The sequence below is a fragment of the Podarcis vaucheri genome (assembly GCF_965113315.1).
Source record: "Podarcis vaucheri genome assembly, chromosome: 7".
Classification (NCBI taxonomy): domain Eukaryota; kingdom Metazoa; phylum Chordata; class Lepidosauria; order Squamata; family Lacertidae; genus Podarcis; species Podarcis vaucheri.
The window spans coordinates 40,611,137-40,631,574 of NC_138765.1; the positions used below are offsets into that span (position 1 = coordinate 40,611,137).

At 47.3% G+C, this 20,438-nt stretch overlaps 1 protein-coding gene across 2 annotated transcripts in view; it reads left to right on the forward strand.

Annotated features, from left to right (window-relative positions):
* The first annotated feature begins 289 nt into the window (after nt 1-289).
* WTIP (WT1 interacting protein) overlaps nt 290-20,438 on the forward strand; it is a 62,970-nt gene continuing 42,821 nt past the window's right edge. For both annotated transcript variants that reach the window (XR_014222123.1, XM_082233483.1), the window contains exon 1: nt 290-1,884. Coding sequence is in view for 1 of the 2 variants with exons in the window: in XM_082233483.1 (XP_082089609.1) it covers nt 759-1,884 (1,126 nt within the window). In the remaining variant the exon portion in view is untranslated. The remainder of the gene's footprint in view (nt 1,885-20,438) is intronic.

Consider the following 20,438-nt stretch of genomic DNA (forward strand, 5'->3'; position numbering starts at 1 on the left):
GTAGGGCCTTTCCCAAGGTGTGAGCGTGCAGCACAAAGAATCCCCCCCCCCTGCTTTTAAGCGTCCTCCCTCCCTGCTAGAGGAGCGCAGTCACATGAAGGGAATGCGGGGGGGGGGGGCAGCTCCTCCAGCGGCGGCTCCTCCCGCCCGGCGTCCCCCCCCCCTCGGGGGCTGACTTGGTTAAAGTCATTGTTTGGCTTCGGCATTAACTACATTCCAGAGGGACGCAGCGCCCCGTCTCCTTCCTCCTCCTCCTCCTCGCATTCCTGCCCCACACAAAGAAGTCCCTCCCTCCCTCGCCGCACAAAGGAGCAGCCCGGCGCTGCCTCGGGCCCTCCCGCCCCGGATCTTGGAGCCCAGCCGGGCGGGGGAGAGCCGAGCCGAGGAGGAGGAGGAGGAGGCCGGCCAGTCAGCCAGCCGGGCAGCCTCGAAGTGCAAATTCCTCCGCCGAGCGCGCCATTGACTGGCCCCAGCAAACTTCGCGCAGGCGGGCGGGGACGCTTCCCCGACAACGCCGCCTCTCCCTCCCGCCCCCCACCCACCCGTCGGCCCGCCGGCCGCTCTGCCTGCCTGGCGAGCCTCGGTTCGTGGTGAGAGCCTCGGGGCGGGATGCCCGGGAGGTGACTCTCTTGTAGCCGGAGGCAGCGCTTGCGAGGCGGCACCGGGCGTCGGGCCGCGGCGGCTTCTGCTAAACTTTGCCGTCTGGAGCGCGCGAGGGCGGCGGCGGCGGCGCCTCTCCTCCTCCTCCTCCCGCCGGCATGGAGAGGTACGAGGAGGGCTTGGGGAGAGCCAGCAAGTTGATGGCGGAGCTGGCGCTCTACGACGAGGGGCTCGGCCGCCGCAGGAGAGACGACCAGCCGCCGTCGGAGCTGGACGGGCGGGCCAAGAAGCAGCTGAACGGCGGCGGCGGCTGCACCACGCTGGGCCCGCCGCCGCCGTACCCGTCGGCAGAGGCTCCTCAGTCGTCGTGCCTCCCGCTGCGCTCCCTCAACGGCGGCGCCGAGGACGGCTCGTGTCCGCGCTCCGAGGTAGCGCTGCCTTGCTACAAGCGCTACTCGGCCGAAGGCTACCCGCGCGGCAAAGGAGGCGGCGGCGGGGGAGCCAGCCCGCGGGCCTCGACGTGCTACGGTGGCGGCGGCGGCCCATTGGCCAGCCCGCGGGGCAGCTTGGTAGCCGGGGCCGTCGAGGCGTCTTCGGTGCTGAGCCCGCGCTCCAGCTACGCCAGCACGGCCAGCGACACCAGCAAGCACTCCAGCCCGCGCGCCAGCCTGACCAGCTCTTCCGACGGCGGCGGGGGTGGCAGCGGGAGCAAGCCGAGCAGCAACCGCACCAGCGGCATCAGCATGGGCTACGACCAGCGGCACATCAGCCCGCGCTCCTCCTTGGCCGGCGCCGTCGAGCTGGAGGTGGCAGCCTCAGCGGCTGGGCGCCACGGATCCGGGCCGGCTACAGCGGCGGCCATGGCGTCGGGGGCCATCGCGGCGGCTCTGGCCAGCCCGCGCTCCAGCATCTCCAGCCACAGCTCGCGCAGCTCCCGGGGCTCGATGGGCGCCTACCCGGAGTTCCAGCTGTCGTCGCCGCGGGCCTCGCTCCTGCCCGAGGAGGGCCTTCTGTTGCTGGCTGAGCAGGCGGCCGCGGATGCCTACCCGAGGCTGCACGCCCAGGCGCCCCCGGTTGCCCTCGGGGGCTCCGACGCCGCCGTCTCCTCGCTGACCTACGGCTCGCCGACCGCGAAAAGCGCGGCGGCCGTCTCTAAGTTCCGGCTCCCCTACCAGGTGACGCCGTCGAGGGAGAGCGGGCCCAGCCAGGTGGAGCGGAGGCTGGAGGCGCTCACATTGGAGCTGGAGAAGGAGCTGGAGATGCACATGAAAAAGGAGTACTTCGGTGAGTGCCTTTGCGGGACAGGACTGCGGGGGGGGGGTTCTTCTTGCGACGGTGGCATTCAAGAGGAAGCAGACAAGAGGCTCTCCAAAGAGTTACAGCTTTAGGAAGTTATTAGGCCATGTTCCTATATGGAGCCTGTGTTGCCAGCACAGACTGGCAGCATCTCTTCAGGGGTTCAGGCAGGAAGTCTCTCCCAGCCCTACCTGGGGACTGAACCTGGCGCCTTCTGCTTATTTCTTAACGTTTAATTCCCACAACAGTCCTGTGAGGCATGTTAGAATGAGAGGCAGTGACTGGCCCAAAGTCACCCAGGGAGCTTCATGGCTGAGTGGGCATTTGAACCCTGGTCTGCCAGGGCTTAGTATTCCAACACATTAACCACTACACCACACCGGTAGGCCTAGATCAGGGGTCTGCAACCCGCGGCTCCGGAGCCGCATGTGGCTCTTTTACATCTTTGCTGCGGCTCCAGGGCAGATACTAGCAAGGGGAGGAGGCGCATTGTGCGCCCTGACCCTCCCCACTGTGGCGGGCGCTGTACTGGCTGTGACATCGCATGGGGGCGGTGCGTGCGTTAGTCACGCACCGTCCCGACATCACCTTCGCACCCGCTGTCAGATCGTGGCTCCGGAGATATATTTGTTTTAAATGTCGCAATGGTTTTGCGGCTCCCAGTTGTTGTTTTTTCTTCGGAAACGGGTCCAAGTGGCTCTTTTTGTCTTAAAGGTTGCAGACCCCTGGCCTAGATGGCTTCTGTCTTTGGTCCATCAAATTCAGTATTGATCCTCCAGGGTTTTCCAGACAAGGAATTTTTACCAACCACAGCTGGAGATCCCAGGACTTGAACCCTGAACCTTCTGCATACAAAGCTGGTGCTCTAAAGTGTGCTCATTTTTTAAATTTGCTTTTGTGCGTGGGGGTGTAAATCCAGCATAGGGTCTTGCTAGACTCATTTGCAATTCACTCAAATCCTCTTCAATTAAAATAATAAGTGGGTGCCTCCTGAGGGCGGCTTCTGTCGCGCAATCCCAGCCATGTCTAGTCATGGTAATTCTCATTGAGAGCGTGTGGCTGCAAGCATGTTTCTTAATTTCACATTAAGTCAAATGAATCAGTTTGGGGTCATAGTATCATCAGCTGTGTTTGTTCCCTGCCCCATGGTGCTTACAGTCTAGGCTTTGATGCAGCTGGTGTGGGGGAGAGAAAAGAAGAGAGGAGGATAGCAGAAGGTGAGAGTAAGGAAATGCAAGCTTAGTGCTTAGAAAATGTTTGGAACATGTTGCTCCCATTTCTGACTACCCGCATCCTTGTGTGCCTTGTTCTTGCCCAGGCAAATCTTGCAAGGGCTGCAGAAATTCCTCTTCCTTAATTCTTAGGTGCCGGAAGAAATGACTGTTGCATTCCACTGACTTTCTTCAGGGTTGCTGACTTTATTTTCTTATTTGAAATGTTTCACGTTTGTGTTTTGCTGAACAGAGACTGAAGCTACAATCAGGGGTGCAAATATCTACTTGCATGCTTGTCTTTGGGCAACTAGCAAGCAGATCTTTTGTTAGCTGGATTAGAATTTGTTGTTTCCCCCCCCTCCCTTTTTGGAGCTGTTGAGGCATAAACATACAAGAGTAGGTCTGCAAAGGCTAACAACCGGCTTCAAGTAAATAAGTAAATAAGCTGAGAGCTAGGAGCACCCATGATTTATTTGCAAGGCTGTGTGATAAGGGATTTTTCAAAAGAGGTGCTCCTGTCATCTCCAAAGGTCACCAGGCTTCAAGTCCTTCTGTGGCCAGATGGAGAGGGGATTTGTGTAAAACCACATTTAGTGGATTCAGGGGTATAGTGGTCATTTCCAAGGAGTGGGAACTCTGCATGACAACCCCCATAGCCACAGCATAAATTATTATTGGTGGTAATGGTAGGGGTAGTAGAAGTATCCTAAATTTGTTACCTGCCCTTCACCAGTGAGTCATGGGGTGCGGGGGTTGCAACAATTTAAAATTCAGAATTAAAAGCACATAAAGCATGCTACATTCTCAAGAATAGGGTCCGACTCCTGGAAGCACACATTTCAGGTGTCAAAGGTCAGGGTTAAAGAAGTGCATCTTCAGCATTTGCTGAAAGCTATATAGTAATATAAATAGCTATATAAAGCTATTTGCCATCACCTCCTGGCAAATAGAAGGGGAAGAAATGGGGGCAGTGAGAGATATTACTTTCTTGGGTTCCATGATCACTGCAGATGGTGACAGCAGTCACGAAATTAAAAGACACCTGCTTCTTGGGAGAAAAGCAATGACAAACCTAGACAGCATCTTAAAAAGCAGAGACATCACCTTGCTGACAAAGGTCCGTATAGTTAATGCTATGGTTTTCCCAGTAGTGATGTATGGAAGTGAGAGCTGGACCATAAAGAAGGCAGATTGCCGAAGAATTGATGCTTTTGAATTATGGTGCTGGAGGAGACTCTTGAGAGTCCCATGGACTGCAAGAAGATCAAACCTATCCATTCTTCAGGAAATCAGCCCTGTGTGCTCATTGGAAGGACACCTCATGAGAAAAGAAGACTCCCTGGAAAAGACCCTGATGTCGGGAAAGATTGAGGGCACAAGGAGAAGAGGACGACAGAGGACGAGATGGTTGGACAGTGTTCTTGAAGCTACCAGCATGAGTTTGACCAAACTGCGGGAGGCAGTGGAAGACAGGAGTGCCTGGCATGCTCTGGTCCATGGGGTCACGAAGAATTGGACACAACTAAACAACAGGGAATTCCACAATCTAAAGGTTGCTTCAAAGAATGCCCTCTCCTGGGCCACCCCCAAATTTTTGAGCGAGATGGAAGAAATGAACTTGTGACCAATGCAGTGAGGCATTCTGGATTCAACACCAAACAAAATCTCCCCTCTGACCGCTGCTTAACTTTCAGAACTCTGCCGAAGAACTCTGGTTGGCTCAGAAGCTTGCTCACTATTATAATGTTCTGGTTGGTCATATTGCAACTTTCCAAAGTAAAAGTGATGGTTGGGCCTTTGGCCGTGCATTCCTCTTCTTTTGCTTAGCTTAGTTGGTGGTTTTCTTTCTCGCGTGCAAAAAGCTTACTTATGTGCTGGGCAGGGGATTGGCAAATGGTGATCTAGGCAATGATATTGCTGCCCCTGCTGTGAAATTGGTGGCAGTGCTTTGTCCCTAACCTGCTGCACTGCTGTGTGAGCTGTGCAGGAGCCACTTTTGGCCTGTGCTATAAGGGGCATGCTGGCTGAAAAGTTGCAGGGCTTCATGCCTGCCTGGTCTGGTTGCCTGTGCCACTGCTGCTCTGCTAAGTGAAGGGTCCCTAACCTGAAGCAAGGTGAGGCTTGGGGCATTTGAGGTGGATTTTGTACTGTAAGCTAACTACACAGTGAATTCTTCATGAGTGCCTGGCGCTTAGGTCCTATACCGAAAGAGGCGTGTCTAAGCCTCTTGGTGAAGTTTTTACATTTTGCTTTAAAGGGGGGTGGGGTGGGCAGGGAGATTTTTTAACATTCACCTACATGTACTGTGTAGTATTATTTGCAGAAACAGATTTAGACGGTGTACCTGATCTCAGATAAACCCACCACAGGAAAGAGGCATCCTGGTTCCTAGGAAGAAAAGGAGGGCAAATGAAGAGAGAATCTAAGGATTAGAAAATGTGACATTAGCAGAGTAGAAAAGTACAGGCAACACACACATTTACAGGGGGGTTGCGTCTCGGCTCATTGTGCACATCTGCAGACTGCATGTAAGCCCACCCCGTTCTGCTCTCGTCAGGTGCCAGACATGGCATGCACGGTGATGCGTGCATTGAATGCTACAAACTGAGAGTTGCCTGTACACTACAGGAGAGAAAAGCACATCTTTGGAACCCTAGGGATACAAGAATGTGGTGTCCAAACAACTCCTCTATCAGTTACAGCTCTGACGGCGCTCACTGGCAGGTGGGAGAAGTCAGCCTAGCTCACCTCAACTCACAGAAATTGTTTAGAAGGGTATATGCCCACTTTGCTTCCTTACTTTCCTTCTAGGAGGGCTTAGAGACCTGCCTCTCTCTCTCTTCATAAAACCTCAGAGTCTACCCCCCTGCTGGCATGGGTCCTGGTGCAATTGCTGGCAGTCCCTCCGCCTCCCAAGCGCTGAAGCATAAGAGATTTGAAGCTGTGTTTCTCCATGTCCTGCAGCTCTTGAATGAAGGTTTCATGCCCTGCCGTTCACAGTGCTAAAGGGGCATAATGCAAGCTTCCCCAACCTAGTGCCCTCCAGGTGTTTTATGATTCATTGACTTAGACCATTTGTCTCCCCCTCTTCAGCAGAAAAAGAGGCTTCTGGAGTGGCTTATATACAGTCAGTAAAAGCAAGACAGTCCTTGCCTTGAAGCTTACAATTGGAAAAGAAAACAACACCCAGGGAGGAAGAGGGGAGGGAATCAAACTCAGGCAACAGTTCTAAAGCAGTTGTTCTTACAGTGACCGGCTGGCACAGTTCAAGGGTAGGAGGTGTCTCATGAAACAGCTTCCCATCTCCACCACTGAGGCAGCCTGATGGAATGATAGCTTTGGACTACAAACTCCCGTCATTCCCAGCCATTAAGGCATGTCTGAGGGGAACTGGTAGTCTTTTAATATCTGGAGGGCACCAGAATGAGGAAGGTTAGCCTAAGGTATGGCTGCAAAATCTGTAGAGCTCTCCCTCTTTCGATGAGGAAAGCAACCAAGCAAGAGAAGACTGTCGTGGCCCGGGGGGCCAGAGGCTAGATTAGCTACTCCATGGCAAGTGATGGGGCTGCCTAGACTTGTGCAACATGAGAAGTCATGCAAGGTCTTTCAGGCAGGAATTGGGTAGATCGGGGCTTGGGTTGGAAGGTTTTTTCACTGCAGAAAGAAGTATTTGCACATACTGGAAGTATAGGCCTGCTTGCATCTCTTAATGTGGTTCATGCGGTGAAATGAGATGTTGCATCTTCTGTGGAAGAGTCTCCCTCTGAATACCAGCTGTGGAGGGCATCTTGTTGTATAGTTTAGATGCAGGGAGCAGCTAAGCCAAAATTTGGCTTAGTGTGTTGTCCAAACCCGGGATCATGGTTAAGCTCTTTCCTCCTTAACCACGAGCTGTAGTCAAAGTTTGTTCTTGGCTGGGAGCAGCTCTCTGGGAGTATGGCATGGTTTTGTGGTCCTGGTATAGCAAGACTACCAAGGATTACTGTGATGTGGTCACTATGTTACTAATTGTATGAAACAGTTGTTCTTAAAAAATGGATTTTGTTTCTTATGGAAAAATATAGGAGTGGAAAGATTTTCACCCTGTGTTGCTGGATTCTGTGCTGAGAGAGCCAGTTTATGTGCTGCCTCCTGCAGCTTCCTGCTGGCTCTTACAGATTCTTTTCAACTTGTGCAAGCCTAGGTTTCTTGGAGGGAAGTGCATGGTTGACCCACGTGTACAAACTCAGTCCTTGCCAGTTCCAGCTTGTTAGGCTGGCCAGGTCAGAACTGGCAGAGAGGTCAGGGACAAATAGAAGAGGATGCCTTCATCCTGGTACAGCTCCCCTTTATTACATACGTATCCCAACAGGACAACAGCAAGAACCCACCAACAGCATACAAATCAATCAGTGTTAGAAACTGAGATATGAAAGCCAGGAGCTAAATGACACCTTAAATCTAGGTTATTGGCGCAACAACGGAATGTCTAGGCACACTTTTTTTAATAACAAGAATACAAAGCTGAAAATGAATGAGCTAAAATGTTATGTTCATTTTTCACATGTTCTAGTCCTTCCCCTGCCCACCCCCCTAATATTCTTAAGGGGGTCTTTTCTCCAGTCTTCAGAGAGTAGCTGGAAGTGGGGAGGCAGAAAAAGGTCCTCCTTTCCTTCCGCTCTGCAGTTTTAATCTGAAATCTTAGGTGCAGTACTGCGTCCAGAGCTCAGAAATTGCTCATGCTAATGAAATTCCCTGTCGCAAAATGCACCTAGCACAATGGGAGTTTTGAACACTGAAATCAGTATGGCTAATTTGACCCAACAATCCCCTCCCCCCACAAACAAATCTTAGTGCAGCCAACTAAAGACAACCAGCCATGCCCTGGGCCTCCTCCAACCTCTCTCACCTCCATAAGCAAGGAAGCTCCGCCATCTAGTTTGAAAGCTGAAGTTCATGCTCTGCTTTAAAAAAACAAGTCCTTTCTACTTCCCACTCCATTGGAAAAAAAATCTTAATTTTATTCATTCATTCATCTGATCTCCCTCCCTTCCTTTCAAATGGGCAGAAAAGATCAGCCATTATCCATTTTGAGGCAATGTGTATGGACTGTTGACTCAAGTTCAGGATTTTGGGGGGGATGCCAATTCTGTTGACCCATTTCAGTCTGCCATCCAATCCAGTTTTGGGACTGAAATGGCTTTAGTTACCTTGATGCCAGGAATGGCTCAGAGGCTGGAGCATTGAACCTCTCAGCACCTTTCAGAATTGAAGACCACCCTTTGCCAATTTGATGCCAGCCTGAGGATCTGAACTGCAAATCTTGTCAGACTCTGCTGAGGCAATCTGCGGTAACTTTTTCTGAATTGTCCTGCCAGGCTAAGGGGAACTGTATTACATTGATTTGTTCATAGCAAATGCCTTCCCTTCTCTCCAAGGAACTCAAAAGTTATCCCTCCAAGTATATCCTTGCAACAATCCTGTGAGGTAGAATAGGCTGAGAGCTAAGGTCACCCAGTGAACTTTGTGACTGACTGGGAAATTGAATGTGGCTCTCTCAAGTTTTAGCTCTAGTTGGTATGCTATTTGCGTTGCTTTCTAAATGTTATTAAATTTGTTTTGGCTGTACTTCTGTGTGGGGCTGCCCTTAGAAGATTGTTCTTTGAGGTCACCTGATGGGTTGGTTTCTGAGGAACTGATTGGAAAGCCAGGGGTGCTTTTCTGCTGTGGTCCCTGATGACAGGACTCGTATATGGAATTCTCCTTTCTGGGAAGTCAAGATGGCCCTTCACTCTGTCAGGGATTCCTTAGTGCGCATATCAGTTGAGAGCAGACAGAATTCCCTGAATGACAGCATCAATTGGCCCCTTAATTATTTGACTAAATGGCCCATGAAACCTAGAATGCCACCTTGTAGGTGGTAGCGTGCGTCTCTTGTACTTCACAGTGGTACCATTTGTGAGGTAAGCTGCTCTCCCTACCCTTTCCCCACATCATTTCTGAGGAGGCAGACTATGGGGAGGTGGATGGAAGCCTAGGGCTCGCCAAGGGCCTCCATCTGTTGTCTTGGCAGTGTACCACTTCAGAATGTAGGTAGGGGCTTGTGTGTTGGGAGGGCTGCCCTGCAGAAAAGGAAAACACCTACCTACCCACACACACACACACCAAATTAGCAGGTAAAATAGAATTTTCCTCCCTGGCATGCTAGTCTTCCATATGAAAGGATTTTAAATACTATTTGGAGGAGCATTCCATCTTGTGGTTCTCCCCCCACCCCACTTGCTGCCTGAGGTGGTACAGCACAGACACAGGTTTTACCACCTTCACGAGAATTAGGAAATCAAATGTTCCTTCACGTAATATTTTAACAATGTTATAAAATGTAATGGGACTATTAGAAGCAACTTTAATTTTCATTGTTTCACAAGATTGGTTGCTTTTGTGGTGAACATGGGTGCCAAGCTTTGTTGATGATTAAAATACTCCTCCCCCGCCACACATATGGGTAATAGTTTTAAAAATAGATGATCAGCTGGATAACTCAGTTGGTTAGAGCATGGTGCTGATAATGTCAGGGTTGCAGGTTGAATCCCCGTTTGGGACAGCTGCATATTCCTGCATTGCAGGGGGTTGGACTAGATTGTGTGATTCTGTGACCCTATGACTGGTCAGTTGACCAAATCCTTTATAATTGGCCAAATGCCAAGCCCCCCTGCGTGCCCATCACATCTTCCCCTAGTTAAAGGAGATTGCTTGGTATTCTAGTTTAGGCTGTAACCCAAGTTCACATGGGGGCAGTGAGGGCATTCAAGAGCATGCATTCCTTGTTTTTGTGTTTCTACCTATTCTTAATTGTTTTATATGTAAATTGCCTTGAGATGGTGGTTTAGAAGGCAATAAACGAAATAATAAGCATTAATAAACAAGTGTGAAGAAGCAACAGCAGCAACAGCTGGGGTTGATGGCAGCACAGCCATGCTGATGGGAGTTGTAGTCTAAAACCAGAGCACCAGGTTTGATGGTGGCTGATCTTTAGAGAGTGCAGGACTTCATGGCAAACAAGTATCTGTGGAAAGTATGCCCTGGAGCTAAGTAGATTGAATGCCATTGTCCCAGGGCAGGGAGAACCTGTTCTCATAATTGCCTCCACCTTAATCAGGCTGCTATAGCTTTAAAGCTGCAGTATAAACCTGCTTGGGTTTTGGCTTTTCATCAGTTGCATGAAGGACACATGTAGGCTTTCTATACCCATTTGCCCTAGGTGTCTCTAAGTAAAATAGTCAAATATTTCCTTGGATGTATATGTCAGCAATAAGCAACTGTACTTCCTCCCTTCTTCCTGCCTGAGAAGGCAGGAGGTAAGAAAATGGGTGAGGGGTCTAGTGTTCCTAATGTTTACTGTAGGGCTCAGTCTGTGTCTTGTAAGTGTGGCCTTTCATGATGGAGAGGAGAAACTCTTGCACATGTAAAGATAGCATGTCAAGGATAATGGGTTCTCCTGGCATGCTAGTCTTCCAGATGAAAGGGCTTTAAATAGGTATTTGGGGGAACATTCCACTATGTAAGTCTCCACTTGCAATCAGAAGTGGTACAGCCCAAACTCTGGCTTACTGCCTTCGTGAACTAGGAAATTAAATGTTATTGGCTGCAGTGATGGGTCACAGAGTGGTTCTGTGGCTTGCAAAGTGTGAACTCTTGGTTAACTCTGAAGAATGACTGGTGCAAAATCGGCAATGGGAGAGAAACTGGCAGCCACACTCCTTGCCCCAGGTAGATCTTGCTTAGCTGGCTAGAAAACAATGACTCTGGCAGGCTTTTGGTTTCATGGCTGGTAACTCAGAGCAGAGCTTGTCAATCTGTGGGCTGGGCTTTGCTAACTGTCTGTTACTGGCTGTGTCTCGGCTGGCTGCGTGTATCACAAGAATATATCTTGCCAGCCTTGGCATGTTGACTCATCTTCCCTGTAGGTCCATCTCCAGAGATTTCAGTGTTTCCAATTACTGTGTTTTGTGGAAGCCATGCAGCTAATTCTGCAATCAAGCAATATACAAACACTGTTAAATAAGAATTATAAAAGCATTCTGGTAGCATTCTGAGTTTTGTGGGATGCTGCTGGTATTCATTCTGTGTCTGGAAGAGTATCTTGGCACCAGCTATCCTTTCCTTTCCCAAGGGAGGAAATTGCTGGGATGGTTTTCATCTTGCTGCTTCACGTGCCAGTTTTGTGGAGGAAAATGTTGACCTGATGGTGCAAATGATGCTGTCGTTGTGATCTTCCAAAACAAATCGTAGTACTGGAGAGAACGCTCGACAGTTGTGTGTACTAGAGCAAATAAATTAAGTGCAGATCCATGGAAGCATTTACTTAATTATTTTCATTTATTTATTTAGGGCTTTTTGAATACAGCCTTATATCACAGGTAACCTTGAAGCAGCTTACATATATCAGTGCAATCGTAAAACTGCAGACCCAGGGGTGAAAGTAAACCTGTCTTGACCAACCTGCTGCTCCCATCTGCCAGCCAGTACCCTCAGTCAGCCTTACTGGTCTAATTGTTCCAGTTTCATATCTGCTAACACAAGATTTTGGTTACTTTTTAAAGCAAAGGCTGCTTTTGTTGAAGAAAGTATTTATGTGGGGATGTGACCGTGGTTGACTTGTCTGCGGTAGCCAGTCCTGAGCAGACGGACTGTTCGTAGGAAAATGAGAATCTGCCCTCTAGGCACTTCTGATCCAAGTATCCTGTTCTCACAGTGGCCACCCAAATGCCTGTAGGAAGCAGGCAAGCAGGACCTGACCACATGAATGCTCACTCCTCCTGTGGCTTTCTTCCAGCAATGGATTCAGAGCCGTTACTGCCTCTGCCTCTGGATACCCAGCATAGCCATCATGGCTAGCAGCCGTTGATAGCACACTCCTCCATGAATTTATCTAATCCTGTAGAAGCAAATTCCAAAGTTTAACTATGCGCTGTGTGAAGAAGAGGTGCTTCCTTTTGTCTGTCCTGAATCTTCCAACATTCAGCTTCATTGGGTATCCACAAATTCTAGCATTATGAGAGAGGGAGAAAAACATTTCTCTGTCCACTTTCTTCGTGCCATGCCTAATTTTATAAACGACTATAACCTCACCTGTTACTCTCCTTTTTTCTAAATTAAGAAGTCCCCAAATGCTGCAACCTTTCTTCCCTATGAAGAAAATCACTGCATCCCCTTAATCCTTCTACTTGCTCATTTCTTAACCTTTTCCAACTCTGCAATATCCATGTTGAGGTTTGGTATCCAGAACTCCACACAATCTAAATGCTATTGAACCATAAATTTGACATTGGCAGTCCCCGTCCCCCCCCCCCAATTCCTTTCCTAATGATCTCTAGCTTGGAGTTTGCCTTTTTCACAGCTGCTGCACATTGAGTTTAAAGATTTAAGGCAGAGTTAACTTATCACATCTTACACTATCCCGTACCTGTATAAACACCCAAAAGTTGTCTTATGGGGAATTAGTCTAATAATCCATCTAGATCAGACTCGCCCACTCTGACTGGCAGCACCTCTCTAAAGCCTTGGGGGCTTTCTCATGCTCTGCCTGCTTGAGAATTTAAAATGGAGATGCTGGGGATTAAACTGGATTATCTGTGTGCAAAGTGTGTGCTCTGCTGTGGAGCTACAGTCTTTCATCACGTTTTCATAATGTGGTCTGCAAACCTGTTTTAGGGGGCTATACTGAAGGTAGGTGTCACTATGGAGAATGCCCTACTCTGCTCCACTATGAGGTGGGTATCTTCAGGCCATGTTAACAAGGCCTCTTATGCAGAGCAGAGACTGGTCTGGTCTGGAGAAGGCATTCCCATTGATTCTGAGCTGCTGTCAGTACTTTGGTTGAATTAATTCAATATGCTATGTTAAATACTGGGTGTTGGCCTACTTAGGGGAGGTAATATCCCAGACCTTTCAAGATACAAGGCTTGGATCTGGTCCCACTCATGGCCAATGGGCAGGGATGGAGAGAGTTGTTGATTTCAGCATCCGAAGGGCACCAGGTTGGGGAAGGCTGCCATAAGCAATAGTACAGCCCTACCACTCCCCTGGGTATGAGTACTTAGAACACCAGGCTGCTCCTGTTACAAGGAATGGCAGGCATGCAGGCTTAGTCATGGCCTGGTGTGCTGAATGCAGGCCTGCTGTGCCCTATGGGATTCCTCTGTGTGCAAGTGCCATGTCTGTGGTGGACTGGCTCAAACCTACAATATGCATGTGGTGTGGCAGATCTGGCTTCTCCTACTGGAGTGCTTTCTTCCTGCTGATGTCTCATTCCATCTTTTTAATAATAAAAAAAAAATGAATCCTGTTAGAATGCATCCAGTAATGGAATTGGTAGTGAGAGCCAGCAAACACTGGGAAAAGATGCTCTAACCCATCAGGACATTTTTTTAAAAAACACCAAACCGCTAAGCCCAGCCCTATCCCAACAGTCATGTGGTTTCATTTAGCAATCAGCCAAAGCTACTGTGTTTTCTTTGTGTCTTGAAATATCCTTTATCTGAAGAATAACATAACTTGGGATGTTTCAAACATTTGGACTGTCTACAAGGAAACAGGAGGAGGGCATCTCCCAAGAAGATCATCTGACTGTGTCAGGGTTGTTGTTGAGGTTTTTTTTTATTTTATTTTTGAAAAATAAAAAACCTAAGTGGTTTGCTTTCCTTGACTTGCTGGAGCCAGGAAACATCTCTGTCTCCTGGGAACAGTGTGAAGCAGAGGAAAATACATGGGGTGTAACCCAGTTGGAACCCTATTCCAGGAAGCAGAACAGCTGTCAAAGGATTTTAGAATGGTTAAATTTATGTGGGAGCTGATCTAATATGAGGAGTCTGCCCTAGGAATCTGGGCTCAGACCCCCACCCTAGCAAAGGAGCCGTGGGGCATGTTTGTCATCAGTAGATGGTAACATGCAGCCTCCCCATAGAATATATGATGATGGGCAGCTGTAAACTAATTGTGGTCTCTGTGCATTGGGCATGCCTTGTTTGAGTGAGTAGCTTGCTTACATATCTGTAGTGTCAAATTTAACAAAGGAGGGGGACAAACAAAGATTTTTAAAAAGACAGGAAAAACATCCTACACAGTGTCAGTTAACACTGATAATGCAATAGCCACCTGAAATGATACATGTTAAGGTATAAGCACTCTGGATGTCCAAACAGTATATGCACATGAAATTAGTGTTTATACACTGAAATGTAGCAAGGTTGGTGAGGTGCTCAAACCATTGGTGGTGGATATTTATCCTTCCAGGCTTGAAGCACAAGTCTCTTGGCAACCGTAAGGGCTCACAGTGTCCACTTTTGCTGTCCTGCTGTTAATCCCCATACCATAGGAACATAGCTTAAAAGTACACAAACATCTGCAAATACCAAATATTTCACTACTACAAAGTTGATACAGCCCCCCCACCATCACAGAGCAAGCAAGTGTTTTATGATAACTCATTGAGGGTTAAAGAAGTAGGAACTTTCATTTGCTGAAATAGTTCGATATTGAGACCATGGGATGTTGTAGTCCCAAAATACAGAAACCAGACTTGGGCCAGCATCTATGCAGCTCTGCTCAGAGTTTCCCCAAGCTGTCTGTGCTCTCATGAATAAGGGAGGGTTCTGTGTCCACTCAGGGTGTCATAATCTCAAATTACACATTGAGAATGGAGTTGGGAAGGGAAGTAGCTTGTGCCAGAATTAGAGGCTCCAAAGCTGGTTTAGATCGTGATCCCTGGTGTGCTGTTCTAACTATAACTTCTTTGCAGTTTGGTGGAGCATAATTATCTGCTTTGAGCTTTTGTGGGGGTTGATGAGGGTAAAGTTGACCAACCTGGGTGGGTGAGTGAAAGTTTGGTAAGACCACCAGCATGGTGTGATTCTCTGCCAGGCAACTGTTCCATCCCCATCAGCTGTGACTTTCAGAAATCCTATGAGTTGCTGGATTTGTTCCATTCATGTTTATGACTTTCCAACTGCATTATCAAGTGTCTAGTCTTGTCCGGGGCAAGTAGCACAGAAGGAGCTTTGACATTGCCCCTAACACAAAACCAGTGGAGGCTGTTCATGCCTTCACTACCAAGCCAAGCAATGTGGGATGAAGTGACATTCTTGCAGTTACAGAATTGAGTACCACTGTATGTGAAATGTACTACCAACTTGGATGGTTGTAAAACGAAATTGGACAAATTCATGCAATGTAAGGCCACCATCAATAGCTGCTACTAGCCAGGACGGCTATGCTCTGCCTCCATGGTAATCAGAGGCAGTAGTAACACTTCAGAGAGAGTACAAGTTGCTGGAAGTCACAGGAGAGGAGAGGGCTCTCAAAGTCAGGTCCTGCTTGCAGGTTTTCAACAGGCATCTTGTTGGACACTGTAGGAATAGGATGCTGGCCTGATCCAGAAGGCTCTTCTTATGTGGTGAGGACTAGCAACATGGGTGGTTTTTCTGTGAATTTATGCAGGGTGTGTGTGCTAGTGGCTATTTGCTATGATGGCTCAATCAGGCCCTTGCATTCAGCCAGAGGCCCTGTACCTGCTTACCATATGATGGGCTCAAACAAGATGGCAGCTGCCTTAGTCATGCCCAACTTGTGGGCTTTTCACAGGCATCTCAATGGCCACTGCTGGAGAAAGGATGTGCTGTGCTAGATAGGCCTTTTGGCCTGATTCAGCAGGATACCTCTTATGTCATGAGAATGGGGCCCATAGCCTGCAGGCTAAATGAGGCCCTCCAATCTGGCCCTTGGGACACTCCCTAGGCTACACCCCCCCCCCCAAGGCCTTGCTGTGCAACTCCCTCGAGTGCCTTTTCCTTTGCTGGAATGTGCCCTTGGCACCCACAACTTCTAGACATTTTGCCCATTCATGCATATAAAGTTAGTGGAGAGATATGCTGCCTCCAGTCCCTGAGCCAGTGTGTGGATGATTTTATTTCATTCCTATGGGGAAGAGCAAGAGGCATCAGTGAGGAAATATGAATTGGGTGGGGAGGTTCATTCTCTAGTTAGTGTCCTCTCTATATTTCTTTAGACCTGTTTTAGATCTGGCCTCTTTAGACTCCCTTGAGTAATGGTTTTGTGTGGTGCTTGTGCTGATGGAATGGTGGACATTCTTAGGGCCTTTTCTAGCCTGTGACTCATGGAAATTAATGGACATTATTAACTCGAGTCTGTTAATTTAACTGAGTCTTCTCTAACTTCAGTTAGCATAAGCTACAACCCAGTTATTGGGACTGGGTGGCACTGCGGTCTAAACCACTGATCCTCTTTGGCTTGCTGATCAGAAAGTTGGCAGTTTGAATCTACACAACGGGGTCAGCTCCCATTGCTCTGTCCTCCCTTTTGCCAATCTAGCAGTTCGAAAGCATACCAGTGCAAGTAGATAAATAGGTACCGCTGTGGCGGGAAGGCAAATAGCGTTTCCTTGTGCTCTGTCTTCCGTCACAGTGTTTTGTTGCGCCAGAACCGGTTTAGTCATGCTGGCCACATGACCTGGAAATCTGTCCGTGGACAAACTCCGGCTCCCTCAGCCTGAAGCGAGATGAGCGCTGCACCCCATAGTCGCCTTTGACTGGACTTAACAGTCCAGGGGTGCTTTACCTTCTTTACCTTACAACCCAGTTACAAGCAAAGATGTACTTGTTCTTGAGTAATATGATCAATCACATACAGCCTGAGAACATCGGCTTCTGCCTCAGTTTGAACTGTACTGCACTATGAAGTACCATCCTTTCCTTTAACTGCCACAATGCTCAGTGGAATGGAGGATTGTGGCCTATAGTCCTGAGATTTAAGGAAGAATTTTAATAGCTCATCCCCAGAAATTCCCAGTTTCCCCAAATCTGGGTCACACATGAGAAGCTACTGGGTCCCCAAGTCTTTCAGTGTTTTATCTGCTCACCGTCCCTTTATCTCTGTCAAGAATGCAGTGTTGTGTTATTCAGAAGAAGAAGAAACTTAGATTGCTCCTGAAGCAAAGTTAGTGCCGGCTTAATATGTATGCATGCTCTGCATTTTATTTCTGTTAAGTATGTTAAGACTCAGAGTCCTATTTAAATTATCAGTAAACATTTTATTTATATAACTGTATGTGGTGTTATACAGTATATTGTAGACTTTTTAAAAAGGGCAGGTCCCAGCCATAAGGATTTTACTTTCTTTATCTTGACAGTGTGGGAAGTGGGTTGGGGAGTGGGGAGGCAGAGGAGGAGAGACAAAATAACCAATTTTCTATAAGGGTTATTCATGCAAAATAAGTTAAGACCTTTCTCTGTTTAAGTTCAAAAGCTCTTAACAGGGCCAGACGGTTTCTGCATTAATTCTAAGTTGTAAAAACCTGTTCCCTGGTTCTTTTTTTGTCTAAGTGAGCCTAAATGATTCTGGCAGATTATGCTTTTGTAATAGATTTAGAATAATTTCACATTGACTTTCCATATTGCTTGAAAGATGATGTCCCATTCTTCTGATGAGAGGTATATATGCTTATGAGATTTCAATAGTGCCACTTCTGTCCTAATTCAGTGGTGGCCCAGTTCATCTATGGCCAAGGGACAGAGGCTGGCATTCTGGGAGGTGAGGGACCTAACAGTCTTCGTTTAAAAAAAAATCTGTTCTATTTCTAGTAGTTTAATCCACATTTTATTCCCCCGTCCCATCTCTGAGCCCTACAGCAGTTGGGAAATCACCTTGGCTTGAAATGTTTTCAAAGCAGGGGTTGACTTCTCTTACTCTTTTGTGTTGGGTGGGGGGTAGAGGGAAACCTTTGTATTGCTCCACTCACTTGCTTGGCTAGACTCCCAGTGTGCTTTCCAGTACTGTATAAATTCTCTTCAAAGGGAATACCCAAATTCTTGCACATATAAACTTGTTCTATTGTGTGCTCATCTATGTTCTGGTGAGCAGTGTCCAAATAACATTATTTTGGATTCAATATAATTATCTTCTTTGTAATATACTAGAATCTTTCTTAAGTAGTTTCTTCACACCTAACCAGGTAAGAGATATTAACACTAGTTTATCTGCATACATTAAATTCTAAACCTTTCTGCCGTATGTAAACAGGTGAGCCCACATCCTCTGTTTCCAGTATATGGACTATGTCATTTATATAATTATTAAACAGGATAATTGCCATTAGGCAACCTTGTTTTATTCCTCTGATAGACTGTTGTTCAATTTCCCCAAAGTTTCCCTAACTCTTAGGTTTCCACATTATATTTGAACTAACAGGATGTTGCACATGTTCATTTCCATGTTATTTGATTCCAGAAAATATCAATTTGCAGTCCTCTTAACCCTGAAAATCATGGGAGTAAAATAGTGAAATTTGAGGTGGTATACCAGCATACAGTTTTTTCCTGCTGTTTTCATGGGTGAACAGAAGAAGCGTGCATGTGTGGAAGGGATGAGAGTGGGTGACGTTTTCCAGTGATGTTCATTATTGTTTCATACCACACCCACTGGTGTGAAATTCAATGTGACATGCTGGCATACTAGTTGAACAGTCCCAGTTTCATATCACAATAGGTACTGCAGTGTGAGAGGAACATTTGTAAACAGGACGACAGAAGTGCAGAGCATTATCATCAGAAAAACTAATGCAATATTCCCCACATCTGAATGCATCCTTAATTGATTTAGTAGTAAAAGATCCTTCTGTATAGTTGTTGAACTGACACACATAATGTTTGGTCTATGGTTGTGCCTTATTCCAAAGACTGCCTCTGTTTACAGTATGAAATGCTGTCCAGAACTAAAAAGCTGGAACACTGCTGCTGTTGTTAAAGCCTATAACATGAATCAGTGTGAATATACAAGTTCTACAATAACCACCATGAGAGGGTTTTCTAATACCACATTTGAGATTACCTCCACCTGATCACTTAGGATGTGCAGCAGGGTGGGCAGTACATCCCTGTTATATTATTTATAATACACCTTGCTTAAGCTACATAATTTTCAACCTGGCAGCTGTTCAGTGCTGTGTTTTTTGGTGAAATGAATTGAAATTGCCAGTGATCTGCTCCCGTTGGACTAATGGCTTTGGAAGCAGGGGTAATGGGCAACAGATCCTCATGCCACAGTGTTTCCCAGGAGAGAGAGCACTGTCAATGAATTTGCAAAAGGATGGGCAGCATCTAGCTGTGTTTGTGAATGAGCTCTCAAAAGGCAAGGAAATGGACTTCTGCCATCTTTGGAATGAGAACAGGAGAATCAAAGGGGTTGTTTCTCCTGGCTTGAAATGTCAGCAGCAGCAGTCAGTCAGTCAGTGATGTGCTCAGATTCTGAAAGAGTGCAGATGGCGGCAGCGAGGTGCCAGAGGGCTCTAAAAGAGCTGTTTGCATGGCCAAAAATAAACTTAGTTAATAGGGCAAAAACTTCAGCTGAGGCAGCATTGAGCAGTGCTGCTTATACACTACTGTGCTCCAGTGTAATTGTATGGTGACATTTCCTGGGCTGTTCTACGCAGTATGTATTGCATATTCCTCTTTGGGAATTATAAACACCTCCTTTTGGAAGATCTCATTTCCATTGCTTCCATTGCTACCTGGGTCGTTAGACATGATGGTAGATATGTGTAATGTAGTATTATTATTTTCTAAAATTGTAGAGTGGGGCAGTTTCTAGCAATACAGTGGTACCTCGGGTTACAGACGCTTCAGGTTACAGACGCTTCAGGTTACAGACTCCGCTAACCCAGAAATAGTACCTCGGGTTAAGAACTTTGCTTCAGGATGAGAACAGAAATCGCACAGTGGCGCTGCAGCAGTGGGAGGCCCCATTAGCTAAAGTGGTGTTTCAGGTTAAGAACGGACCTCCGGAATGAATTAAGTACGTAACCAGAGGTACCACTGTACTTCAAATACACCACAATGGTGTAACCAGCCAGATAAACTACCAACAACAGCAACATAGGAATACTAAAACCACAGGGTGCTTTTACTATTTTACTCCCAACTTCATGGAACAAGAAGATTATTTTTACTTGATGGTGGAATCCCTTTAGACTCATCACCATCCGTCCTTCCAAGGTTGGGGAAGGACACTCCACAATGCAGAGAAACACAACAGCGAAAGCTCCTGTATGTATCAGTATATGTGCCAGTTGCATGTGCCAAGCTGTAAAGTGGGTTTCAACTGCAGTTTACTGAGTTTATGAACATTCAACTTGTATTGCAGTCAACTGTCAATTACTCTCTTTATAACAAGAGTCCACTTAGGAGCAATGGTGTCACCTCCCACAGAATGGCTAGGGCTGCTGACGCCATACCTGGTGGAAACTCCCTAAGGGCTCTTGGGAATCTTTTGGATTCA